The following is a 27912-nucleotide window of genomic DNA, read 5'->3' on the forward strand; positions in this document are numbered from 1 at the left end:
GTGTGTGTGTGTGTGTGTGTGTGTGTGTGTGTGTGTGTGTGTGTGTGGTGGGGAAAAGGGGTTATAGATAGCAAGGTGACTGGGTGGACAGTTGAATGGAAATGTGAAGCATAGCTAGATACAATAGCAGAGAACAATTCTGTCACTGTAGTTCAGGCCCAGGGTAGTAGTTCTGAAGCAAAATGGATGGTGGAACTTTCCCAGGGACTAGAGGTATAGTTTCTGGATGTCCATTCTAGAGGTCCTGGTCCACATGGAAGAAACAGAAGAGCAGCAAGGCATATGGCAAGGTGGCCAGAGAAGATGTCTGCATGATATACAATGTATGATCTGGTTTGGGATGCACCTCTTGCTCCCCACTTGGATCTCTTAGGTTCCCCAATTTAGCTCATCTGGCTTGAAATCTGACTTTCTTCCTAATTGGTTATGCTTTGAATTGTTCCTCTGGTAACATGTCCAGTCCTTTGTACTTGATTCTCTATTCCTACCCAGGACATTACAGCCTTTTTTAGTCAGTGTAGCGAAGTGGGCCCATGATGAAGAAGTGAAATGTTATCTGAGCCTGAATGAGGTTCATTAAGCAGCAGTTGGCTAGAAGGGCTGAAAGAGAGATTGAAGTAGGGAAGTTTCAGGAAGGACACTTTGTAAGTCTGGAAATGGAACAATTAGAAATGTTAACTTCTGTAGGTGGAAAACAGTTTTACTCAGTCATTAAATGGGGCATTTCCAGGGCACACTGGCACTTTACAGAAAGGGCATCATTGCATGCCTTGTTTTTCTTTTTTTTTCCTTTTTGAAGCTGTAAAGGAAGGTTTTCACACTGAGATGACATTGACAATAAGAGGGAAGTGTGAGGAGTGAAGGGGTGATTTGGTTTCCAGAAAGTAAAGATAAGAACCTTTAAAAATATCTCATACTTCTTGGCATAATCAGCTTTTCCCCCACTTATAGCCTCTGTGTGACTTAAAGCCATACTTTAGTCTACATTTTGTTTCTGAGATCTCAGCAACTGATTGAGTTAGCTATTGTAAGTTGAATTAAAGAAAACATTTACTTATATTGAATCTCCCTCCCACACTTGCCTATCTACGTACCAACCCATGTGCCACCTCACACTTGCTATCATGTGTTCACAAAAAAGATGTGTGAGGGGCAGAATGAATGCCTCTGAACTCCCACCATGATTGGATAACATTGGGTTGGACTTGAATGATTCAGCAGTAATGGTAGCAACTTGATGAATTTGTCAGTGCTGATGGCAGTCTTGAGAATGGCCCAGGCTAGTTTACTGCTGTAGACACAGAATGTTACTTAGGAACTTTGGTCCTCAAAAGTGCATTGAACAAGATGCCCTTATCTTTTTCTACACTGGGGACTATTCTGCCAATGTGACTTGGGACACATTGACCCTTTTGGGTTTTGAGGTGATACAAAAGCCTTTTTATGAGAACTTCTGCACTTAGAACCATCGAAAACTTTTTAGGTGTGGAAAGTGCTGCCTTTGCTGGCCTTAATTGTTAAGAGTTTTCTGATTCCAAAAGATTGAGAAACACTAAAATACAGGAGCAGCTAGGTGGCGAAGTGGATAGAGCACCTGCCCTGGAGTCAGGAGTACCTGAGTTCAAATTTGGCCTCAGATACATAACATACACTAGCTTGTGTGACTCTGGGCAAGTCACTTAACCCAAATTGCCTCACCAAAAAAAAAAGAAAGAAAGAAACACTAAAATACAGCCCCCTCTCCATAAGATCATATATTTAAAGGTAGAGGAGACTTCAAAGGCCATTAAGTCCAATCCCAGTGTTTTACAGATGAAGAAAATGAGGTGCAGTGAGGTTAAATGGCTTACCCAGGGTAACACAGCTAGTAAGTTTCTTAGGCATTATTTGCATCCAGGACTTACCCACCATTCCATGTTGCTTTCTTCATTCACAGGAAGTTAGAATAGGGCCTTTAAAATTGAGCACTGCCTCTCAGTTGCAGGAATTTTCTGCTGGGAAAATGTGATTCCTGTGATTTGTTTTGAAGAGGGAGAAACAGGCAATCAAAGACAAAAGCGAAATAGTCCATCTCCCCAAGAGGTTCATTTTGTGTTTATATAAATAAGAATATGTAAAGTAAATGTAAGTGAACTTTCTGGAGGGCCTTAGCATCTGGGAGAACAGAGAATCATGAAGACTTCATACAGAAGGCAGCCTCTGAGTTGAGTTTTGAAGAAAAGAAAAGGTGAAAGGAAGTGAGAAGGTGCATTCCAGGCATGGAGCACTGGGGAATGGTGATGAGGAAAAGGGAGGTGGTAGGTGAGGACAGCAAGGAGGTCAATGTGGCTGAGCCAAATAGTATGGGAAAGGGGATAATGTGTATAACAAGACTGGATAAGGAGGTTGGAGCCAGGTTGTGAAGGGCTTTAAGAGCCAAACAGAGAAGTTTATATCTGATTCTGAAGTTAACGTAGGGAGTTATTGCAGTTTATTGAAAGGGGAGTGACCTGATCAGATCTGCTTTTTGGGAAAGTCACTTCAGCAGCTATGTAGAGAATGAATTGGAGTGAGAAGAGTCTTGAGGCAGGGAGACCAAACAGGAAGCTATTGCAGTATTTCAGGTGAGAGATGAGGAGAGCCTGAGCTAGGCTGATGGCCATGTGAGGAGAGAGAAGGGCATGGAAGCAAGAGACATTGTGGAGGTAGAAATTACAAGATTTGGCAAGATGGGGGAAAGTGAGGTCTCTAGGATAACACTGACATTGTGAACCTGTGTGATCATGACACATACGATCAACCAGCAAAGGAGAGTGAGAAGGGGAAAAGTGTCATAAATACCCAAAGAGGAGATGGTATTCAGGATGACCCATTATTACATAGTATTAGGTGCAACAGTGGTCAAGAAGCTCAAGGACCAAGAAAAGAGCATCAGATTTAGTAATTAGATTATTGGTTGCTTTGGAGAGGGAAGTTTTAGTTAAATGGTGAAGTCCCAAGCTAGACTACAGAGGGTTGAGAAGCAAGTGAGAAGAAAAGAAGTGGAAACTGGGGCAGCTAGGTGGCGCAGTGGATAGAGCACTGACCCTGAAATCAGGAGGACCTGAGTTCAAATCTGGCCTCAGACTAAACACTTGACACTTACTAGCTGGGTGACCCTGGGCAAGTCACTTAACCCCAATTGCCTAAAAATAAAAAAAAAATAAAAATAAAGAAAAGATTGTTAAAAAAAAAAAGAAGAAGAAGTGGAAACAATGAGTTTAGCCATCTTTTTCTAGGAGCATGGTGTAATAAAGATGAGAATAGGATGTTAGCCTGAGAGGATAATAGGATCTAGTAGTTTTTTTTTGTTTGTTTTTTGAGGTTGGAGGAGACTTATATATGTTTGTAGGAAGTTGGGAAGGAATCAGTATAGAGATAGACTGAAGATTAGAAAAGGAATGATTGTGGGGACCATTTGCTGGAGAAGGAAGGCAGTGGGATCAAAGTATTGTGAAAAGGGGTTGGCCCTGGTGAGAAGAAGAATCACCTCTTCATCAGAGACTAGAATAAAAGAGAGACTGTGGGAATTCAGAGATGTAGAGAAGAGAAGAGAGAGCTCATGGCAAATAGTCTCCATTTTCTCAATAAAGTGTGGAGTGAGGTCCTCAGCTGAGAAGGTGGATTCTGGGCCTGTCATCAGGAGAAATGTGGGGCCACATAGCTGGAGGCAGCAGTTAATGCCTAAATGTGATTAGAAGTGCATGTGGCCTAGAGCTTCCCCACTGCTGAATGTCAAAGAGTATCATTCTTCTTTTCTGAGCCTGACTCTTCTCACTGAGGTCTGCTTTTTCCTCCTTTTTTGTTTTCCCTCATGAAATTCCCCTACTGTCTTTGTAGACACAACTCATCCAGATGGTGATCTGGATGCTTCAGCATAGGCTTCTGATCCAACTGCACACATATGTTTGCCTGATGGTGCCCCCCAACGAAGAAGAGAGTCGAACACGAGAGGAGGATGTCCCCTTCACCGCCCGCGTCGGAGGCAGAAGCCTCAGCACACCCAATGCCCTGAGCTTTGGCTCACCAAGTAGGATCACCTCTCTTGATACCCTAGCTTTGCCTCAGAAAGGGGAGGGAGCCTATCCCCAGGAAGATGTGAGGAGTGGCCTGATATCGAGGCTCCCACCTCTCATGTCCCTGGTCTTGGGAACTGGGATAACTGGACAACTTGGTTTGCATGTGCAGGTGTGTACCCAGTAGGGAGCAAATACTTGTGGTTGCAGGCTTTGTCTTAAGAACTCCTTCCAAGTTCACTGCAGTGTGTGCCTATTCTCAGGAACAGCCTAAGACCCCACGGGGAATGTTCCCCTTTGTGTACATGCTCTTCCAGTCCTTTGCTCAATCCTCAGAGCTCCAGAGGGAGTGAAGTCAAACTGCTTCTTAGACAGCCTGGACATGGGCTCCAGGCTTTCTCATTTTAGTTTCATTTTAGTCACCTCTGACTGACCCTTCTCTCTTGGGTATCTTCCATAAGTTAGCTGAAGAAGTACAATTTTATCCTGATTCCAGGAGTATTAGGAACTCCTGGGGCTGGGAGGGGCCTTTGTCACTGCCTATGCCCTTTCAAACCAGTGAGTCATAATCATTTTAAAGAAAAGATTTACAACCTTCTATAGTAATTGATCAGTTAGCATTTTCTGTATCCTCTGGAGTACCTTGCTGCAGCTCATCTAAAGCTCTTGCTGTGGCTTGAGACTGTGTTCTCCCCTTTGTGGTCTTAGGTAGAGACTCCACTGCCTTGCAGCCCATCCTGGACCTGGAGCTCCCCTCTGCTTTCCTCCAGCCAGCAGAGGATGCATCCGGCTCCAAATCTGTAAGGCCAGGACTGAACTAGTTGGAAAGCACTGTACAAAAGCACTTGCTCCCTAAAAATAAGATTGCTGTTATTATTGCTATTGATAACTCACAAGATTCCCAGAGTCCCAAACAACAACTCCTACAGTAACCCTGGGAAGTTGGTGGAATAGATATTGTTAATCCCTATTTTCCAGACAAAGAAGCTGAGGGTCAGAGGAATGAAGTCACTTGCCCATAGTCCTATAGCTCTAAGTGCCAAGGCTTGGCTTTGACCTTAAGTCCACAGACTCCAAGCCTAGCACTGTCCCCTCTCTACAAAGCCCATTTAGGAGCCACACAAGAGAATCGGTTTCATTACTTTAGATTCACACTTCTTTAAAACAAACAAATCCAAAACTTGTATTTCCCAGCATGATCCCTGTATTTGCCAGACTTGGCTCCAAAAAAACATTCAGCTATTTCCAACCTCTCCCCCACCAAAGCTGAAAATGTGCTATCGTCGAAGATAATTTCAATTTCAGTGTTCACTAGGCTCTAAAGGTAATTTCCAAGTAGAATTTCTCAAGAGTTCTGAGCAATAGCAAGCAGCTTTTGTACTAAATGCATAGCTTCCCAAAGGGGCTACTTGGAAGGACAACACTCAGATTCAGTTCTGAATGTTTTTGACAAAAATCAGTCACAGCTTCTAGTGTGGAAACTAAGTCTGCAAAAGAAAGTGCTGAGCTTCTTATACCAGAATTCCCTTGTGATCCTTTTTCTTATCTCTAAAGATTGGGAAATGCCTCCTTATTTCTCAGACCTACCATTGTAAGACAGTGGTTAGGACTTGTTTCTATTCTAGGACTTATCTGTGATTCTTAGGATCATAGGTTTAAAGCTGAAAGGGACCTTAGAAATCATCTCGTCCAATTCCCCTGTTTTACAGAAGAAGAAAACTGAGACCCCACGAGATTAAATAACCTGCCAGAGATCACACAGATTGTTAGTAGCAGAGTCAGGATTTGAACCTAAGTTGTCTAATTTCAAATCCAGTGTTCTTTCCATTGTCTTTTGTCAAACTGTGTTATGTACGTTTCAGGAATTTACAGAGACTTTAAAAAATCCTAAAATAAAATTAATTTGCAGGTCCATAACCTGCAACCCACTTTCCCTAAACCAGACTCCCTTCCAGTGACCTCACCTTGGCTTCTGTGGTTCATATTACTTGCTTCCTTCCCCTACTGCTACCCATATACCGTGTACCTGTATTACCTCCTCCATCAGAATTCCTTGGTGGACACAAGAGAAGGAGTTCCTAACTCCAGCTCAGATGGCTGTGTAAAACCCAGTGAGGGAAATGGCAAAAGCAGGAACATCAAAGAGTTGGCTTTTCATGGGGATGGGGAGATAAACTGGGCCAGTCAGGATGTGGCTTCTTCTGGGCACTCCTGTTAACAAAGATGTGGCCTGTTCAGAGACTGGAAGAGAGTGCACATGCTGCCAAGAGGAATAAGACAAGGCACAAGACCTTTTGTCTTAGTTCTCATAGAGGCCTTGGCCTCACTTAGTCCTGTCACAGAAAAGTGTAAGGTTCTATCACCTAACCCATGTTCTTTCCTGTAGCCAGCAGTGATGACATGACCCTCACAAGTCCCAGCATGGAGAACTCCAGTGCTGAGCTGCTCCCCAGTGGAGACTCCCCACTCAATAAAAGGATGACTGAGAATCTGTTGGCCAGCTTGTCAGAGCATGAGCGGGAAGCCATCCTCAGTGTCCCTGCTGCTCAGAACCCTGAAGATCTCCGCATGTTTGCCAGGTGGGAGCTTTGGTGTAATCAAGTAGTTAGAACTTACTCATTAGACAATAAGGAGTTGGAAGACTTCTGAGCAGATTAGCGACTTGACGAAATGCATGCCTGTAAGACTGACCTATCAGCAGTCTGGAGGATGAACTGGAGTTGGGAGGAAAATAGAGGCAGAAAACCATGTTGGATGGTTATTGCTATAGTTCAGGCCTCAACTAAAGGGGTCAGAGCTTCATAGATTTAGAGCTGGAAGGGACCTCAATGTTCAATGAGTCTCATCCCCTTACTTTACAGGTGAGGAAACTGAGGCCCAGGGCAGTTAAGTGACTTTCCCAGGGTCACACAGCCATAAGTGTCTGATATAAGATCTGAACTCTGTTCTTCCTGACTCCTAAGTCTAGCATTCTATCCACTATGCCAGGTGGCCTGCGAATAGAGAAGAAGATGCAATAGTGAGAGCATAGTTAGAATTGATAGAATTTAGACATGACAGGAAAGTGAAATGTCAAAGCTACCCCAAGATTAGGTACATTGACAGAAATAATGAAGTCAGAAAAAACCTTAACTTTGAACTGTGGAGTTGCAGGTGTAGGTCTGGCTTATAATTCAGTCAAATTCAACAAACATTTGTTAAGCATGTACTGTGTGCAGGGTCCTGGCTTTTGGGTGAGAGGTACAGATCTGGGCAGAGAATCTGAATAGAGGGGATAATTGAAGCAATGCAAAGTGGTTGGACCAGATTATTCCTAAAGATATTTATAGTTCTAACATTTAGTGACTCTCCTGGTGTAAAACATTGACCATTCAGTTGGAAAATTAACTCTTCATTTTAAAAGTAAACTTTGAGAAGAAAAAAGACCAGCTGTTCCCTAGAGCTCGTATTGAAATCCTGCAGGAAAGTCTATTTCTATATGCATTAACCCAAGGTCTAGGCTGTTAATCAGGTCCAGATCCTGCTAATTGGCATTTGGTTTTTCACTCATAGGGAATGGCAGAGTAATGAGCAATTGTTTACCTTAGAGAAAATATACATCAGTGCCTCATTTCTAGCAATTTTGAAGGTTTCATTTCTGTAAAAAGAGGAATTAATTTTAGGTACACTAACATTTAATTGGGTTGCTATGCTAGCCTGTCTTAGAAAAGTCATTTCAAATCCATCTTTTACCTGCTGCTACAGGTTATTAAGGAACAAATATCATTTTGATTTCCACCCAGTTTCTCAGGAACACACCTGCTGTATAAAGTAAGGTATATTTGTCCTCTCCTGGACATACTTACAGCAGAAGTGATTCTGAGTTCCTCTATAAAGGTAATTGGGTTAATAGGAACCTAGGAAGGGAATGTGAGCCACCCCCCCTCCCCCACACTCACATGCCTAACAAATAAGTGTCTCTGCCTGACTTATACGTGCCTGTGAACCTATGTTGGTATGACCTAGTGGAAAAACAAAAACATTAGATTAAGAGTGAAGAGAAATGGGTTCTGGTGTTGATCCTGCTACTAAATTGTATATAACCTTAGGCAAAATCACTTATTTCTCTGTTTCATTTGCCTCACTTTTAAAGATGACTCTGCCCTCCCTAATTCAGGATAAAATGGAATAATGGAGGTGAGACAGACCAAGCATGTTTGGGAGGCAGAAATAGGGGACGATAAATTTAGAAAGCTCTATGGAGAAATTAGGTTCCATATCAAAATTAGGTATTTAGTGAATACTTTTTGTTGGCAAGGTAGAAAAGACTGTCAGTTCAGTCCCTTTAGCCATCCACTGTCTATCCACTGTCACATGCTAATGCAGGGAGAGACAGCATGGCACAGTGCCTAGAGAACTAACCAGAACCTGTGGGAATGCTCTTCAGCGTTGTCATTGTCATCGTCATTATAGCCAAGAGCCAGGAGACTCTGAGGACCAAGTTCAGGTCCTACCTCTGACATGTACTGGCTGCGTGGGGTGTATGAGCTGATCAGGAGACTAGCCCCTCTGATGTGAGGGCTCATTCACCTTTGGTGTCCACCTGCGTCACAGACAGGCTAAACCAGGTTGAGGGGACAGGCTTCAAACCCATTAGTGAGTTGGGGGTGTCTAGAACGCAGAACAGTTTGTTCCAGTGGTTACGAAGGTGGCTGAAGCAGGCACTGAGGAGAGCTTAGAGCTTAGTCAGACACTGAAAATGCCAGGGGCGGGCACTGCATCCTGGACCATTACCAGTCATGCTGACTTTTGTCTTGCCACTGGACTTCAGTGACTCTGGAAGACAGAGTGAGACTGATGATTCCAACTCTGCCTCATCAAATATAATTCACAAGTGAGTCAAGACATCACCCTGTGATGTGATTCGTCCTCTTCGGAAATGAAAGATGAACAGCAACTGGCTGTGTGACCTAGGGCAAGTCACTGAACTTCCCAGTGCTCCAGGCACCTAAGACTGTAAATTGCAGAAAAGGTGCTAGCCTGTAAATTCATTTCCCACTGGACATTCCCTGCACCAGTGAAATCACAGGTCCTGTCCCTGTCCCTATTTCATGCTAATGCAGTTTGTGTTCCCTGAGTACCTACCAGCTGAAATGAGACAGGGACCCACAAGTGTGTAAATGGCAGAGGGAAACCAGCATGGAAATGGGCACTAGTGGAAAGAGCCCTAAAAGACGTGGGTTTGAATATCAGTTCTGGCACTTTACATAATACCACTTACTTACTTGCTATATACAAGACCATGGGCCTTGGTTTCCTCTTCTGGGAGGTAATGGGGGTTGGACTAGTTGAAGTCCCTACTGGACTTCATCTGAGAACTGGAGTTCTCAGATCATGTGTTATTTTGTGATCCTAGTCTCTTACTGCTTAGTCAGGCCTAGTGGGCCCAGCAGACACTTTAGGGAAAACAAATTAGGGAGACAGCAACCACATCCTGAGCCAAATCATCTCAGTTGGGTAGCTTTGAATGTAGGTGGGGAGGACTGACCCATCAGGGGATTTGAAAGAAATCTCCAGACCATGAGGAGTTCTCTTTCCACCTCATATCCCCCTCTCAACTCTGTGCCTGCTCCAGCAAAGCTCTTCAGCTCAAGTATTTCTCTTTCCCTTAGTCTGAGTGGTGCTTGGATAGATATTATTCTGAGCTTGCTCTTTATGCTGTGTGACCTGTGCCCGCCTTGCTGAGGAATCTGAATGAGTGTGAAGGGGCAGCCCCAAAGTGCCCTCTCTGAATAGCTCAGGGCAAGTGAGAGGGTAGCACAGAAACTATCAGAGCAAAAAAGGCTGGTGGTGTCAACTTTTCCCCATGAAATAGACTCCTGAATATACACCACCCCACTTACTGAAGAACAGAGGGCCTTCTTATCCAAAGCCAGTTCAGCCCCAGCCCCCAAGACTGCTTGGGGGAACAGGGAAATGTTGCAAGAATGGCCAGTAACCTCCCCTGGCAGCATTAGCTGTCTAGAGGGAGTGCTGACACTTCTGTTTTGGGGAAGAGGACAAGAAATTGGACCTAAAAATCTTGAGGGAAGTTCCCAAAAAGACAACCCTCTGTCAGAGGTGCCCTGGCTGATGCTGGGCACTATCCCATAATCCTCTGATGAGTGAAGGAAGAGGGAAAATGTGTGCATCTTTCTCTCTGCTTCCTGCTGTGTACCTACCTCTTCTTAGACTGTGTGTGTAGTGGGAGCTCAGAGGGAGAGAAATGTACAAGTTATTGTCATACTTGACATTTGGCATAAAATGAAGCAGGAGTCTAAAACAGCAAGAGGTGTGCTGGAAGGAGACCTGTGAAAGACCTGAGTCTTCATATTTTTTATGTTTATATTTTATTTTTTCCAATTACATGTAAAAATTATTCATTTATTTATTTATTTATTAGTGAGGCAATTGGGGTTAAGTGACTTGCCCAGAGTCACACAGCTAGGAAGTATTATGTGTCTGAGGCCAGATTTGAACTCAGGTCCTCCTGACTCCAGGGCCAGTGTGTAAAAATAATTTTTAACATTCTTTTTTAAAATTTTGAGTTCCAAATTCTCTACCTCCCTTCCCCTCATGAAGGCAAGTGATTTGATATATATTACACGCAATTAGTTATGTTGCAAAAGAAAACACAGAGCAAAAGAAAAAAACAAAGTTTTTTTTTTAAGTATGCTTCAGTCTGCATTCAGATGCCATCAGTTCTTTCTCTTGAAGTGGATAGCATTTTTCATCATACAATTATCTTGTCATTTCATATAGCACAACAGTATTCCATCACAATCATATACCACAACTTGTTCAGCCATTCCCCAGTTGATGGGTATCTCCTCACTTTCCATTTCTTTGCCATAACAAAAAGCTGCTATTAATATTTTTGTACATATAAGTTCTTTTCCTTTTTTTAAAAATCTCTTTGGGATATAGACCCTAGTAGGGATATTTCTGGGTCAAAGATATGCACAGTTTTGTAGCCCTTTGGGCGTAGTTCCAGATTGTTCTCCAGAATGGTTAGATCAGTTCACACCTCCACCAACTGCATTAGTGTCCCAGTTTTTTTCTGCCTTAATTTCCCCAGTTGTTTCTGTATTATGAGATGACATATGTTCAAGCAATTTTCAGATTTTATAAAAAGCACTATATAAATGCCAGCATGATAATAGTGGTTAGAAAAGCCAGACTTATCCAGGAAAATCTGGGTTTAAGTCCTGATTTCTGCTTCATCCTGGCTGGGTGACCCCAGGGAAAGCACTGTAACTTTCCAGGTTTCCAGAGGAAACTCTCTAAAAGTTGGTGGGGTTCCCTATGCCAATGAAATCACAAAAGTTCAGTCCAAAAATAAGATTTCAGTTATTATTATCTCTGACCTGTCTATCTGTGGTTATAAGAACTAAGTGAGAGAACTTATATGAAGGCTACACAAACGTTTTCATTTTTATAGTTGAGGCCAGCAGAGGCTACCTAGAATAAGGGTGTGAACCAACTCTTGATGAGGCCAGCAGATATCTTACAGCATCCTACTGTAGACAGAGCATTGGCTCTTAAGTCAAAGGACCTGTATTTAAATCCTACCTCTGATATTTATTACCTCTGTGACCATGAACACGTCATTTAACCTCATTGGGTCTCAGTTTCCTTATCAGTAAAATGAGTGGGTTGGCTCAAAAGATGACTTTGAAGGTACCTTCGAGCTCATGATCTATGATTCTAGGATCCAGGAAGGGCCTCTCAGATGGAAAGTGTTGCCAAGGACCTCCGAGGTGCACTTACTAATTTCTTCTTCCCTCTTAGGCTATTACATTATTTCCGGGGACGCCATCACCTGGAAGAGATCATGTACAATGAAAACATGCGACGATCCCAACTGCTGATGCTCTTCGACAAGTTCCGAAGTGTGCTGGTGGTCACCAACCACGAGGACCCGGTCATCTCAGTTTTCCAGTCACTTCTAAAATGAATGAGAAGTTAGCCCCCTGCTCAGAGAAGAACTCACCCTGGAGAATTCTTCGAGCCACCAAGGGCCAGAGGGGATGGGGAGGCATTCCACAAAAAGAGTGGCTATCTTGGGACCATGGTTGGTTTCCTCTCAGGCTCCAAGTTGGCCCTTCCTGTTATTCTTCCTTTTGAGAAGCAGAGTGACTGTGTGGGTTCCTAAGGAGCACAGTATTAGTGGGATCGAAAGGCCCACTTATTTGGACCTTGAATTCTGGATGTAGGTGGAGGGAAGGCTATGTGGTGGCTCAATTAAGCTTGAGGAAAATGCCCTGAAATAACATGGCTTTAACTCACATGCTAGCTTCCTAATCTGGAATCAGCTATAGGCTCTAACTCAGCTTGAGCCTGCTGCTAGAGTGTGGCATGGTGAGTCCCTCCAACCATCAGCCCTTCTTCTTAGCTTGCCAGTCACTCCTGGACCTGTGACCATCCTATATATTTGATGGTTATCAGCTTAGGGTTGGGGGGGTGGGGAAAGCTGAGAGGCCTTCCTTTCCCTGCTTGAGTAGTGTATGACTTTTGTAAGGTTCTCTTAAAGGCCAATCTTCCCAACCCAACCATGGTGCAGCCCCAGAGCTAAGGGGCTGTTGAGAATGTTGTAGGAAAATAAAAGAGCCAGGAGTTAGCTTTCTAGCTGGTCTGTCTCATGCCTTTCCCCTGTCCCTTATAATTATCATTTGGCTTCTGTAAGGAGAGCCCTACCCCCCTTTAAAGGGAGGTACAGGCCCTTGCCTCCCCCCATTCTCATAAAGGCCATTATAGAAAACATGGCTTAACCCTTTGGACCCTTCCCACGCAGATTGGCCTGAATGCCTTGACAGTGAGAGGCTGCAGCTAGCCAGGAGACCCATAAGCATTAGCTCTAAGGCAATGGGAAAACAAGAGTTTCCCTCCATGCTGTGGTAGCCACCCTTGATGAGATTCACAGCCAATTAGGTCGTTTTTGTCAGAGCCTCTCCCAGACTCTGTCTGTGGAATAAATACATTTCTATGCTGTTATGGTAAAATGCTTAACTAGGCAGTGACACTGGGGCTTCTTGATGTTAGATGGTTTTTGCATCAGCTGGAAAGCTGGAAAGTTATCCCTGGGCCAGCAGTATTGAAAACAGCTCAGTGTCTGCCCCAGGCTGCCTGGGAAAAACCATTTTGGTCCCCAGGGCAGACCCCTTACAAGGCCTGCCAGGACATCTTGGCAACCAGCAAGGATGGCAGCATCAGGGCTACAGAAAAAAGGAAGACCATGGCCCAGGTTGTGGCTCTGGTGGTATCTTCAGATGCCATGGGCTTCTGTCCTGCTGTTTGGGCAAGGCCACAGATGCCTGCAAGCAGAAAATCAAATTGCTTTAAAGGAGAGGGTTAGGTACCCCTAACCCATGGCTTAGAGGCCATGGTGGCAAGAGCCAGTCTCCCTGAAGGCTGCTGACTGTCCTCCCCTAAAACGCCACACTAAAAGAAAAAAAAATGAGACACTAGTATATACATGACTCCCCTAACATTGTTTTGTGGAAACAAGAATTTATTTTTCTAAACCTTTAAAAATCTTTGCTGTAGCCTAGTCAAGCCATGACCTTGACACAACAGGGGCTCAGCTTGCAAGTGCTGAATTCACTACCACCACCAGCAGCAGCAGAAGCAGCAGCTCGGCTTCCCTAGCTGGGCCCTAGCCACTGGCCTGCATTTCCTGTTCTACCTTTCGATCTACCACACTGACGTAAGGGTTGCCTTGGATGTAGAATCTGAGTGGCTTTAGGGCCCACTCTCCAGCATAGTTGATACCAATCCTGGGTGCCGCCACCACAGTATGTTCCCCTGGCCTTTCAGGACCCTGCTCCAGCCAAATGGCCTCCTCTTCTGCCAGGTCCCTCTGGTCAAAGCTTTTGTCAATGGCCAGGGCTTGACATAGCTTAGAGGGGCCATTGCAAAGTTCCCGGTCCTTGAGGGCCCTGGCAGCTCCTTTTCGGTGGGCATTACGAAGCTGCCGCATCATCTCCAGGCCTTCCACTGGCTCCAGGGAACGGAGAAGGATGCATGCCCCTTCACCTGCAAACAGCAAGCACAAGCTTTGAGTTACAGAGATGTGAGGAGGAGTTTTGAAGAATTTCTGCTAGTGGCTCAAGGTGATGAAAGGTGGTCAGACCCCTCCCGCATCCCCACTCTGAGACAACGCCCAACTGTGGTATCCTTAGATAAGGGTGGGAAATTGCTGCCTGGAAATTAATCTGACAAGAGCAGTGACTTGTTATTCTGTTTTCTCAAAAGAGTGAGATATATTTTCAGCCTTGCTAATTAGTTTATAAGTTTTTATTTCAGTACTATGAGCCATCAATCATGAGAGGGAGACCTCTTGACTACCTATCCTCCTGATCTTTCCTCCTCCACATCCTCTCCTTATGCTCATCGAAACAGAACAGCAAGTCACAGACAACACGGGGGAAACTGATGAAAACTAGGCCCCAAACCAAAGCTCTTTCCTCATTCTTTTGGGGAAGAAACTGTCTTTGGTATGAATGCTTTGTTACAGGCAAATCAACAATTAGGAAAGAAACTAAACCAAGACTCTGAATACGAGGCTACAGCAATCTTGGGTGCAAGGGACAAATTTTAACAGGCGATGTGCAGCTTTTATGGGCCTCTTAACTCCATATACCCAAATCTGGGATATACTCCCTGATATCAAGAGATCGAGGCTTGCCAAAGAGAGACAACAGGAGAGAGAACCTGAACATTAGACTCTGCCATAAAATGGGCTGGTATTGGCTCTGATGTATGTGTGACTGAACAGTGCAAATCTGTTTCATTCTAGGTTTTATTTTCCTCATCTGTAAAATGAGGGGTGGAAAGCAGTCAGATTGATAAGGTTTCATCTAGTGCAAAAAGCCTGATTCTCTAATCCCATACTGGCATTATAGTGGTACAGATAGAAAAAAGGCCTCCCTCTAAGTCTGGATAGGTCAAATTTTGGAAAAATCCAGCCTCCATGTGAGTTTTAAGCATAAAACCTCTGTTATAGTCAGCCTCCCAAAAGATTCTTGATCTATACCATCTGTGAGGCCAGCAGGGCAGACCTCAGGAGGCCTTACTCCCTTGTCCACACCCAAGGCTTCAGCCTCCAGCTCTGAGCTTACACGGCCGACCCTGGAGCTCACCAACTCTAGATTATTTTCCCAGTAAATAAAGCCATCTGGAGCCCCAGACAGGCTCTGGTTGTTGGGGAAAGCACTGGCTAGAAGGTTTCCAGTCAATGTCTCACCCACATGTCATCTAACCTCTGTCCTGACTGGGCCAAGTCGGAGGAGCTCATCAAATCAGAAGAATGTCACTAGAGTGATGAATGATAATTCTCCCCAACACCTTTCCAAAGTGTACCAAATGGAAGGAACACTACACAAACATATCTACCCTCATAAGGAACAGAAGCAGGTGCCATCTCCCTAGTGCGTTGGAATTTAGGCCAGGGTTTCTGGGATCACATGTGGCCCTTTGTTGTCAAGCACTGGGCATTTGTGTGAATCAGGTAAAAAAAGGCAGGATATCTTTGCTGGGACATGGAAGAAGAGGATCTCTTCTGAATTTAGCTTTGATGCTTAGGGGGCCAGAAAATAGCTGGATGATCTCTTTAGGTACTTCCTTGAGTAGAAGAATGGAAGGAGTGTTGTAATCGGAAAGCCTGGGTCTGTATTCGAGCCCCATCACCATTTCATGGGGGTGACCTCCAAGCAAGTCACTCCTCTCTCAGCCTCCCTCTTCCAGCTCTAAATTCTATGATCCTTAATGACTTCCCCTCCCGGAGTCCCAGTTTGCTCATGTATAAAATTAGGATGATGCTAGTAGGGCTGTTGAGGCAAGTAATATTATCCTCAGGCAGCCCAGAGTAGAGTGTCTTGTCGGCACAGCAGTGATGGGAATTCCTTCGTTCATACCCTGTGATGGGATGTGCCTTATAGATCACCTCCTCACTTCCCCTACATTACTTCCTTAGTCAGTCAGTCTTCTCAGACTCCTCCACCACTTCCACCCTGAGGGACCCTTCCTGCTGCCTCAAGGGTATTTATTCCTCTAGGTTTCCTCACTGACCAAGAACTAAAGGCTCCCATGTGGAAGCAGAAAGGTACAAATCCCCAACCTGTAAAGGGGAACCGATGCCCTTTTGTTTTCAACTAAACCAGAACTCTATTCATACTCTCATAAATTTACCCACACCCTCCCACCTGGCTGCCCTGACAGGCTGACAGTCTCCTCACAGGGGACACAGCCCCTAGGGGACAATCAGGCAGGCTGAGTTCAATGGAGCTCTCAATCCAGCCTCTGGCTGACAAATTTGAGCTGCTTGAGAACAGGATATTCCTGCCCCTCCACCCCCGTGACTCACTGCCCTTGTTGCCTCCTTCCCCCAGCATCAGCCTCCTGTGGGGGCCTAGTGCCTCTGCCCCACGGTAGACTGTGCTTCCCTTTTACTTGTTCAAAAGAAATCAGGGTGAAACATCCAGCAGAGCTAAAACCTTGGGCAATTCATAAGGTGAGCAAATCTCCTGGTACAGACTGGAAAATATAGAAAGAAGCTGGTAATCTTGCCCTGGAAGTGTCTGTAAACACCCCCTCTGCAGCCAGTTTTCAAAGAATGTAAAGATATGATCAAGGCCAACAAAGCCTTGAAATTCTAGCTCCTCTGCAAATGCTTCAGCAGTTCTTCAACGGCCTGTTCACATCCAAGTTTGTCCGGCAGCGGCGGCACAGCATCAAAGGGCAGTGCCTGGCCCGGTGTCTGAGGAAAGCCAGGCTTAGGGTAACAGCAGCACCTCACTTCCACCCCACACCCTGGTTGGGGCCACACTCCTGTCCATGGGGGACATTTCCTGGCCACAGGATACGTTCCCTGCTGGGCCTTCTATAAAACCTTAAATGCGGGACAATTTTCTGTTCATCATCAGTTCCTCATCCCCAAAGCTGGGGACCTCCTAGAGAAAGAAGGCAGAAATGGAGGTCCAGGGAAATGGGGATCTTGCTCACTGTCATACAAGTAGACCAAATCTGCTTTATGTTCCTTCAGTGAACTCTCTTCCAAAACAGATCCAAAACTTTCTCGTCTCTGTAAATGGCACCACCTAACGTTCTCTCAAATTCCCAAATCCAAGAATCACAATTCCTTTCCCATAGCCGAATTTTCTCAAATTTCCTTATAATAAAACTCCTCTTAAAAATGACAGTGACCATCCAGCTTTTCCTTGAAGGTCTCCAAAAGGGGAAGCCATTCCTTCCTAAGGCAGCCAATTCTACTTTTGAATAGCTCTTACTGTGAGGAAATTTTCTCCCTACATCATACCTAAATATATCTCTTTCCAAGTTTTCAAGCTCCTCGTTTTATCTTCTAGGGCCCAACAGAATACGTAGGATCCTTCCGTGTATCTGTAAATATTTGAAGATAGGTATCGTGGTCCATTCTAAGTCTTCTTGAGGATCCACACCCCTGGTTCCCACATACAAATTTTCACCATTATGGATGCCCTCCGGATGCTCTCCAGCTTATGAATAATCTGTCTTTGCTATCTTGTGCTTGTAAAGTGAATTTAAAAAAACCAAAACACTCAAATGTAAGACTTTACATTTATCTCTAATATGTCTTATAAATCATCCAATTTTCTCTGCCACCACACCCTCCTTTACTGAGGTCCTCATTACCCTTTGCCTGGACTACTTGTCTCCCTTCCTCTAGTCTCCCACTATCTAATCCGTCTTAATGAACCACTCTGAACTCAAACACCTTCTGTAGCTCCCTACTTTAAGTCTAAGATGCTCAGTCTGATCCTACCCTACTTATCAGTTCAATAAATTAAGCCCCTCTAAGTTGGAAGGCACAGTACTAGGAGGGCATAAGGAGCAAAATAAAAACACCCTCAAGGTGCTTGATTTCTACTGGAGGACTACAACGTATGTGCAGAGAAGTAAACACAAGTAACATAAAGAGAGAACACAACTACCCTGGGAACAGGGAAGGCTACACATGGGAGATGTACAGACTTATCTCCTGCCACTGAATAGGTGATTATACTCCTGCCGATTAGGTCTTCTCATAATCTCACCAACACACATCAAACTTGTTCTCATTTTTTTTTTTTGCCTTTGGTCTCAATATCTCCTTACTCTTCCTACCTGGTTTGCACATCCAAAACTTGAAGAACCATTCCTTGCCCTGACCAAGGGCCAGCTGCCAATGCTGCACCTTTTGTCCATCTAGTTTGCAACAGGAAGGAACATACATTCATTCCCAGAACCCCCTCAAGCCAGGGAGTTCATCAGTGGGGAAGGATTTGGGGTTCTAATACTTCCATTGTTCTGCTGTAGATTCCATGGACCTTCTCAGAAAATGAGCTTATGAAGACCATAAAAGCTAGGCCTCCTGGGAAACCAAAGTATCATCCCCAGAGACTGCCTCTAGGGACACTATCCATTTTACAGAGACTGGGCCAAGACATCCTACACACCCCACAATGGAGGAAGCAAGGCTTTATGACTAGCAGTCAGTCTCTGTGTCTATTATCACAATACACTAGGTCCATCTAGGCTGCCATTCTGACCTGCTGAGGAGTCAGAAAGTCTCAGCCCTTGGTGCTACAGAGGTCAGCTCTCAATGTAGATTCCTCCCTTTGATGCTATTCTTTTTAGTCTATGAATAAGCAAAACATGCTCTACCATTTCTGGCAGTGCTATGTGTCAAACCAGGGCCCTGTAGCTTTGGCTTGACCATACTCAAGCAAAAGGATAATTAATAATCATCAAGATCATTTATTATCACCATTAGAGACTTTGTGACTCCCCTAAAGGATTCAAGGTCCTCTAACTGCTGCCTGACCCTTAGTAGGTTCCTGGAAGACAGGGGTGACTCTATCCATTGAACAGATAGAGAACCCAAGGCCTAAAGAAGCCAAGGGAGATCTCTTTGCTAAAGTCACATGGCATTTAAAACCTTTCACAATAATAGCTACTCACATTCCTATAGTGTTTTATAGCTTACAAAACACTTTCTTCACCAGAAAGAAATAATGCAACTATTATTTCTTCATTACAGGTGAGGAAATTGAGGTTCAGAGATGTGACAGGATTTAACTCAAGTTCCCACAGCTAGTAAAGTATGTGGCAGAGCTGGGTGTGAACCTGGGCATTCTGACTCTAAAGCTGATATTCCTTCCAGTACAGCCATTGTAGTTCTCTGGCCTCAGCCTTTTCCAATTTCCTCTCTTCTACCCTGACATCCCCCATCTGCTCCCATAAGATGGTCCTCTCTCTACCTGGAGGAGCCACCCTGGGCTGAGAATGTCCACATTCACCCACTGAGGCCATTCTTAGATGGTAGCTACTCCAACCTTTTGATTTTTAAAGATGGAAAACAGAATGTTAACACTGAAAGGAACCAACTGTATCATTCTATGGAGAGAAACAGGCCCATCAAGGAAAAGTGTCTTACCAGAGTAAGTCACTACAGAGCTAGTCAGTAACAGGGCTGAGACTCCGAGCCCACATATTTTAGATTATCCTGCCTTACTTCTTTTAGATCCTGAAGCCTGATACCTTCTACCTTAGACCCACGAATATGAGGGTTTTAATACACACTACTCACCCCCAAGGGCAACAGGGAAGCCAGTACGTTCTATAGTCCAAGGTGAAGAAAAGAACAGAGAATGGGATAAGAGAGGCTTGAGCTCTCAGAAATCGTGCCAAGCGACAAAAAGGACCACTTGAGGGCAGATAGGTCTGCTTGATGAAGACTGTTAACAGTGTGGCCCTCAGCTCGATGGGAAACCCAAAGTCATTCTCTGAATCCTGAGATCCAACAGGGAAGGGTCTGCCCAGACAACATGAGAACCACAGTAAACATCACAAAGAAGACGAGTGAGCACAGGGCAAAGGAAGCACAGGAATGGAAAGGGGCTGGAAGACCAATGTGGACACGCCCCTGTTGTCCTCAGTCCTTCTCTCGCTCCTCTGCACAGGCACTGTTAGAATCAGTGTCCTTGCAGGCTTCACTATCTAGAGTGTTTATCCCTGTCGTTCAGTCTGAGGGTAAAAAACAACATGGGAAGCGAGTGACCTCCCCTCCTGTTCTGCAGGCATCTTAAGTTCAATGTGCCCAAAACTTAACTCTTTCCCAGAAAACCTGCTACTATTCTGAATGTCCCAATTACTGGTGAGTTGCCCCACCATCCTCCCAGTCCCCCAGACTTGAAACCTAGATGTCATTATCAACTGCTTACCCTCACTCCCCATATCCAATCAACGGCCAAGTCCTATGGAGTTTATGTTTGTAACATCTCCCAAATATGACCCCTTCTCTCCTCTGACACTGCCCCCACCCTTGGGCAGGTCTTTGTTACCTCACACCTGAATTACTGTAATGGTAGCTGGTGGGTCTAGCTGCCCCAAGTCCTTCCTCACCCCACTCCATTCTCCACTCAACTGTCAAAGTGCAGATCTGACGATATTCAATAAACCATTCAATAAACAGGCAGCTAGGTGGCACAGTGAATAGAGCACCAGGCCTGGAGTCAGGAAGACATCTTCCTGAGTTCAAATCTGGCCTCAGATACCTACTAGCTGTGTGACGCTGGGCAAGTCACTTCACCCTGTTTGCCTCAGTTTCTTCATCTGTAAAATGAGCTAGAGAAAGAAATGGCAAACCACTTTAGTATCTTTGCCAAGAAAACCCCAAATGGGGTCACAAAGAGTCAGACACAACTGAAAATAACTGAACAACAAAATGCAATGAACTCCAGCGGCTCCCTAGCACCCCTAAGATCAAAAACACAATGCTCTGTGTGGCATTCAAAGCCTTTCACCACCTGGCCCCCTTCTACCTTTCCAATCTTCTGACACCTCCCTTCCTAACACATACTCCGTGATCCAGTGACACTGGCTTCCCTGACAACTCCAGCTCCCACATCTTCACTGGCTGTTCCTCATGCCTAGAACACTTTCCTTCCTCATCTCTACCTCCTGGGTGCCTGGCTTCCTTCAAGTCCCAGCTCAAGTGCCATCTTCTATGAGAAGCCTTTTCTGATGCCCCTTAATACTAGTGACTTCCCTGTTGGTTTTCTCCAATACATATATACATACGTACATACATACATACACACACACATATGCATATACATACATATACATATATACACATGTATGTATATATATCTAAATTATATATATATATATATATGTATCTATAAATGTCTGTACAGTCGTTTTCAGGTCCTCTCCCTCATTAGACTAGTAGAGACAGTTTTTTGCCTTTCTTTGTAACCCCAGTGCTTAGCACAGTGCCTAGAACACAGCAGGTATCTTCTGTGGCTATGGGAAGGGAGCAGAATGGCATCATAGGAAGAGTGAGCTCAAGCCTCTTTCTAGAGTCAGGGCTGGAGTACTGGCTCACTAGCAGCTTTGTGGCTTGGGGCAGATCACTGCACTTCTCTGGAATCACGTTTCCTTCTCTGTAAAATGAGGATACTAAGTCCTGCCTTGCCTATATCACAGGGTTGTTTTAATGCTCAAATTAAAACGTATTTGAAAGTGCCATGCAAATAGTGAAGTCCTAAAAATTGTCATGCTTTATATGAGGTGCAGAACATTATAGAGCTGGGAGGGAGGAGACATTATTATAGCTCTAGCATGGGCCATGGGAGTTTCAGAACTAACACAAACATGTTAATTTGAGCTGAAACAGCGTCAAGAGCTAAAGACTGTCTCTAGAACAGGAGAAAGAGAAACTGTATAGGTGGGCTGTGTAGGCAGGCTCTGAAATGCCTATCTTTGGCAGGAGGTGACTATGAAAAAGAATTTCTACCCACTTAGCCTCGGGAAGAAGGGACCAAGAGAAGGGAGCAGGGATTTTAGGGTCTCTGAAGGAGCAGAGTCAGAAAGAAATGGTTAAATGAGAAAGCCAGAGGGTGAGAGAGCTAGAAGTTGGGGGCAGAGAAGAGGATGCCAGAATCTAATCCACAATTAGTAACTATCAAAGTGATTAGCTCTGCAGGGGAAGAATTCAAAAGCTGAGGGCCTGAATAAGAACCCAGGACTGTACTTGGGTGAGACCCATGCGTGAGGAGAAAGTTTATAACTTGTGTCTGACAAAAGACCCTTAGCTATCCCGGAAAATAGCTTTGGGAAGAGTCAGTGTAACTGAAAGCGCCTTTAAGAAACCCATTGTACTCTCTGAAGGGCTGTGGGGCCAGCACGTCCTTGGCTGTCTCGTACTTGTGGGTTTGAGGGTTTGAGGCGCCCAGACCACACAGAGAGTTCATGAACATCGCCCAACACACAGGTGCTAGGGGAGCCAAAGTGCTGACGAGACAACTTTCCTTTCAAAAATTGTGTTCTTGTATTCTAAGCCCAAAGGAGAAAACCGGGTGTTTTTTTTCCCAAACAGAAGACAAAATTAGGAGCTAGCAGAGTCCCATGTATAAACTTTTCCAGTCTCAAGGTTCCAACTCCTTTTACTTTTTTCACAATCACTCTCTTAAGGGAGCACCATAAATACATTTATACTTTCCTTACATTATTTCATCTGATCCTCATTATAATCCCCGTGCATGAGGGGGAAAAGCAGAAAGTACTTGCTCCTTTTTTCAGAGGAGAAAACTGAGGCATGAACTGACATGCACGTCAAGAAGACAGAAAGGGGTAAAATCGGGCTTTTCACCCAGGTCGTCTGACCATATATCTAGTGCTCTTTCTTGCCGCAGATCATCACCTCCTTACTTAGAGTCAGAAGATCTGGGCTGGAGTCCTGTTTAGGCTATTTACTACCTACGTGACTCTGTACGAGTCACCTAACCTCTCTACACCTCAGTTTCCTCATTTGTAAAATAAAGGAATTGGACAAGATCAATGGCTCCCTGTCTTTCAGATAAGGATCCCAGTCAGGGTGGGGGCACAGAAGGGTAAACCACACAGAGTTACTGAAAGGATCCTGAGACCCATGAAACACTCATTTTAATCTACATTTAGCTCTAATAAAATATGCAGCACAACTTGTCTAATAAATAAGAAAACAAACCTTCTGTAGGCTGAATCTCATGCATATATGTATTACTACTTTTCAAATGAATGTAGATGGCCTTGTGATTGAATAAAATATAAAAGTGTCACTGAATTCACAGTAGCTTCTTGTCATCAGTTTCAGGCAGTACTAATGCAACTACTATACCATGGAGATCTGTGAAATTTTTTTTTCCATTAAAAAGGGGTTCTCATCCTCCAAAAGACAGGGAACCTTCCACCTCTAAAATCTATGACCCTATGAACTTTCCTTTCCTCTGCATCAGAATGCCTGTTTCTCACCCTCCCCTCATCTCAGAGGGTGAAATGGCTCTCCATCTTCCTTGCTGTGATTATATCTACCATCTGTGCCCTTGATTCTGAGATGTCATAGCATGAAATGAGGCTAGGGGCAGATACTGTTAATGTTATATAGGTATGCACCTTTATCTCTAGGGCCTACTGCCCCACTATTGCTGCCATCACATTTTCCTCCTGTTCTTTGTCACATTCCAAAAAAATTGTTGGCCAGTATTGCATGGCCTTCTACTTCTTTAATCAAAAACTCTAACATTCTCGATCTGGCCATAACCTCCTTTCATTCCCTCTCTCCCTAGGCCTCACACCTCCATTCTTTATCCTCTTCAAAACCTCCAATCCCTCTACCTCTCAGGCCATTGACTTTGCTCTGACTTCATTTTACTCTCTTCCTATAGTTAACAATCCTATAGTTAAACACTTCAGTTGCACACACTGTTCTTTGGTCTCAAATCCCTGGTCCCTTGTCCTGTTACTGTTCATCCCTTGCAAAACCCCAACCCTGGATTACTCCCACCATGTACCTCTTCCACTCCCACTCATTTATTGTTGGAAATAGCTAGAAGTCACACAACCTTGCTGACTGGGATGCACTCCAGATTTGTTGTCTAACCTCACCTGGGCTTGCCTGAAATGGCAATCTTTTTATTCCTTCCTAATTAATTCCCTAACTCACTCCCACAGAAGCTATTCCAAACCTCTTCTCAAGCCTGCCACACTTTCCTCTCCCCAAGTCTCTCAGTTGAGGACCTCAACTCTTACTTTACCAAGAAAATTGAGGCCATTCACCCCTCTTCCCTCTCATCTCATATCTCTCTGACATTATCTTTCAATCTCTTCTCTTATCCAGTCCCTTATAATGAAATGGCACTTCTCTTTGCTAAGGCCAACCCCTCTTATACATGTCTTTGATCACATCTCTTTCCCGTCTTCTGCAGTAATCATTCCCTCTCCCTTTCTAACCATCAATCTCTCCCTATCTACTGATTCCTCTCCTGCCTACAAACACACCCAAGTCTCCTCCATTCTTAAAAAATCCTCTCAAGATCCCACTATCCCCTCAAACTATCTGTGTCTCCTCTCTTTCTCAGCCAACCTCCAAAAAGTCATTTATACTCTTTACCTTCATTTCCTCTCCTCTCACTCCTTGATGCTGCAATCTGACTTTTGACCTCATCACTGGACTGAAATCACCCTCTCCAAAGTTACCAGCTCTCTTAATTGATAAATCTTTTTGTCTTTTTTTTTTCAGACGTCATCCTTCTTAACCTGTACCCTCTGACACTGCTGACCACCCTCTCTTCTTGGATATTCTCTCCCCTTTAAGCTTTTAATGACACCGCTCTCTCCTGATTCTCTTCCTACCATATCTCGGTTTCCTCTGATGACTCATTAACCATGTCATGCCCTCTAACTATATAAGCCAAGGCTCTATCCTGGGTCCTCTTCTCTCTCTATATTCCTGCTTTGGGTGGCCTCATAAGCCCTTGTGGGTTTAATTATCATCTCTATGAAGATCCGTATATCTAGTACCAGTCTCTCTCCTGACTTCCCATCCCAATGCACCAGTTGCCTACTGGATATTTCCACTGTATGTCCCAGAGATGTCTCAAACCCAACATGTCCAAAACAGAACTCACCCTATCCCCTACACCTAAACCTCTACCAAACTTTCCAAAGTATCACCTTTCTTTCAGTTTCCCAGGTTTGTAACCCCAGTGTCACTAGCTCTTACCTATCCTTCAACCCACATATATTATCCTTTGCCAAATATCGTTGTTTTTATCTCTACGTTCCTTATAATCTCACCCCTTCCCTCTATTCACAGTCACCCCCTCAGTTCAGCTCCTCATCACCTCTTGCCTAGACTATTGCTAGACTGACTCCTAATTGGTCTCTCTTCTCATGTCTCTCCCCACTCCAATTCATCCTTTACATAGCTCCTAAGGTGATTTTCCTAAAGCTCAGCTCTGACCATGTCTCTCCCACACTGAATGAACTCAAGTGGCTTCCTATTGCCTCTAGGATCAAATGTAACCTCTTTAGCTCCAAGAGTCCTTTACAACATGACCCCAAACTACCTTTCCAACTTTATCATATGGTATTCTTCTATTCTGTACTCTATCGTCCAACCCTGGCCCTCTCTTTCTACTTCACATGCAGCACGGCAACTCTTTTCTCCATGCTTTCATACTAGTTGTCCTCCATACTTGGAATGAACTCCCTCCTCACTTCCACCTGGTAGAATCTTTCACTTCCTTTAAGACTTAGCCCAAACATCACATTCTAAACAAAGACTTTCTTGATCTCCTCAATTACTAATATCTTTTCTCCCTGGCTACCTCATTTTTAACTTGTATTTACTCCATATTTATTCTATCTATGCTATGCTTACATAGCATTCATGTTTTTTCCTCCTTTAGAATATCAGTTTCTTGATAGTAGGGATTATTCTGTTGGCTAAGTAGGGTTAAAGTTTTTAACAGAATGAAATTAAAAAGAGAAAAGTTGCTGAGTCACAGTGGCAAAGGGAGGGCCCACAAATAGCAACAGGGAGCAAGGAGTTCTCTGCTTCCCACTGCAGGGCCAGTGGTAGATATGACAGCCAGGGATTCAGTGCCATCTGGGAGAAGCTGGGTTTCAATGACAGCAAGTAGACAGAAGGAGTAGTAAGGGAAGAGATCCAGAAGGAAGGGAAGTTTGTTTATAACAAAACAGAAATTCCAGAGGGCACAGTGAAAAAGTAGGGGCACACATCGACTGGGGAAGGCACATGAATGTAATAGAATATTACTACACTGTAAAAAATGATATGTGTGGTGAATACAGAGAAGCACAGAAAGAGCTATATGAACTGATTCAAAGTGAGGTGAGCAGAGACAAGAACACAACATACACAGCCACTTTAACAATGCAAATGGAAAGAACAATAACACCAGAAAAATCAAAAGTAAAAGTAACAAAATCATAAAAATCAAATGGGACTCAAATGAAGAGATATGAGAAGGTAGAGGTGACAGGTACACAAGAATTACATATTCTACGTTTTCAGAATTTTTCAATGTATTGATCTGTTGTGCTTTTTCTTCTTCTCTTAAAAAAATACTATCTGTCATATTGGATGGCTTCCCGGGAGAGGAAGGAGAAGGGGGAAAAATACTTGAGATAACTATGGTGATGTAAGAAGCAGAAAATACCAACAGAAACTTATTTAAAAAAAAAAAGAAATAAAAGTAGGGGAACAGTTGGAATGAAATTTGGGTGGGTAAGGATGGTGAGGATGGGATGACAATGGGAGCTAGAAGCTGTGGATAGTTTACTCCCAGGCAGCTGGAAATCAATAGAAGGATAGGGAAAGTAACAGATGGTGGGAGTTTGCTAAACATAGAAGCAATGGTTCGGGAGGCAAATGAATTGGAATGCTCAGTCTCCATGGAGTGGTGTTGTCAGGGGAAAAGGCCAGCGGCACTGGGTCTTGGCCTTGGCCTTTTCCTCCAAGTGAGGCATGCTTAAGGCTTGGTCACTCTCCCAAGGTGGCTGAGGTTCTGGGTGTCAAGAAGCTTGGTGTCTCTGAACAAAGTAATAAATTATTTCCAAAACCCACCTCCTTCCAGAAGAAACTTTCCTCATTCATCTTTCCCTCCTCTCCAGCTAGTTCTTGATCATACACAATCTGTCTGGTATTGCTAGAGACATGTATACTTACTATTCCTGGAAAGGACATGTCAGTCAACTGCCTGCCCCTTGGCTCCAGTCAACATCCCAGTGACTACTCAGACCAAATCACCCTTCCCCGACCACCAATGCCTTTGATGCATTACCTTCCCTTGTTAGAACATAAGTTCCTTGAGAACAAGGACTGTATTCCTTTTTGTATCTTGTTATCCCCAGCATTTAGCCCAGTACCTGGCACACGACAAATATTTAATAAATGCTTTTTCATTTTTTCACCATGTACCCCCAGCATCTTCTTTTTCTGCCTTCTTCTCCTCCTTCCCCTGGCCCCTGGGATACCGGGTTCTGACCGATTAGCATTCAGCCACTTCCTGGGCATCTCCACGCCATGCCACAGCGTGCATTTATCTTCCCACCCTACCCAACTCTAGCTCTGAAAAGAGGAATCAAATCAACTTTACTATTCCTGGAAATAACATGTCAACTTCCTTATAACTGCTCACCTTTCCCTCCCCCTGGCCACCACTTCCCTTTCCCTGTTAGAATGTAAGCTCCTTGAGGGCAGAGCCTACCTCGCTTGTTCGTATTTGTATCTTCAGCCCAAGCACAGTGCCCAGCCCATAGTAAGTGCTCCATGCTCATTCATTCTCTCAGACAAGGGCGTATGCTGCTTGATTGCAAAAGCCTTCTTTTCCATATCTTCCGTGGTATGTCGTACAAGCCTAGGCACACCAATGGACTAAGGGAAGACACCCTGGACTGAAGCTGCTGTTATAACTGGCATTATTATCCTGGCAGACCCTGTCTCCTTCCTTTCCAAACTCTCTGGATTTGATCCTTAAGATTCTGGAGT

At 44.2% G+C, this 27912-nt stretch overlaps 2 protein-coding genes across 5 annotated transcripts in view; one reads left to right on the plus strand and one right to left on the minus strand.

The window, feature by feature from the left end:
* Positions 1-12680, plus strand: part of LOC114043717 (GATOR complex protein NPRL3) — an 80700-nt gene extending 68020 nt beyond the window's left edge. For all 3 annotated transcript variants that reach the window (XM_027862826.1, XM_027862827.1, XM_027862828.1), the window contains 3 exons: positions 3859-4048; positions 6421-6613; positions 11844-12680. In XM_027862826.1, the coding sequence (XP_027718627.1) occupies positions 3859-4048; positions 6421-6613; positions 11844-12009 (549 nt within the window). In that variant the 3' untranslated portion in view covers positions 12010-12680. The remainder of the gene's footprint in view (positions 1-3858; positions 4049-6420; positions 6614-11843) is intronic.
* An 844-nt stretch (positions 12681-13524) lies between these two features.
* Positions 13525-27912, minus strand: part of LOC114043719 (DNA-3-methyladenine glycosylase-like) — a 66032-nt gene continuing 51644 nt past the window's right edge. For both annotated transcript variants that reach the window (XM_027862829.1, XM_027862830.1), the window contains one exon: positions 13525-14087. In XM_027862829.1, the coding sequence (XP_027718630.1) occupies positions 13708-14087 (380 nt within the window). In that variant the 3' untranslated portion in view covers positions 13525-13707. The remainder of the gene's footprint in view (positions 14088-27912) is intronic.

This window comes from Vombatus ursinus, unplaced genomic scaffold (genome assembly GCF_900497805.2).
Source record: "Vombatus ursinus unplaced genomic scaffold, bare-nosed wombat genome assembly UNPS02014770.1, whole genome shotgun sequence".
NCBI classification, from domain to species: Eukaryota; Metazoa; Chordata; class Mammalia; order Diprotodontia; family Vombatidae; genus Vombatus; species Vombatus ursinus.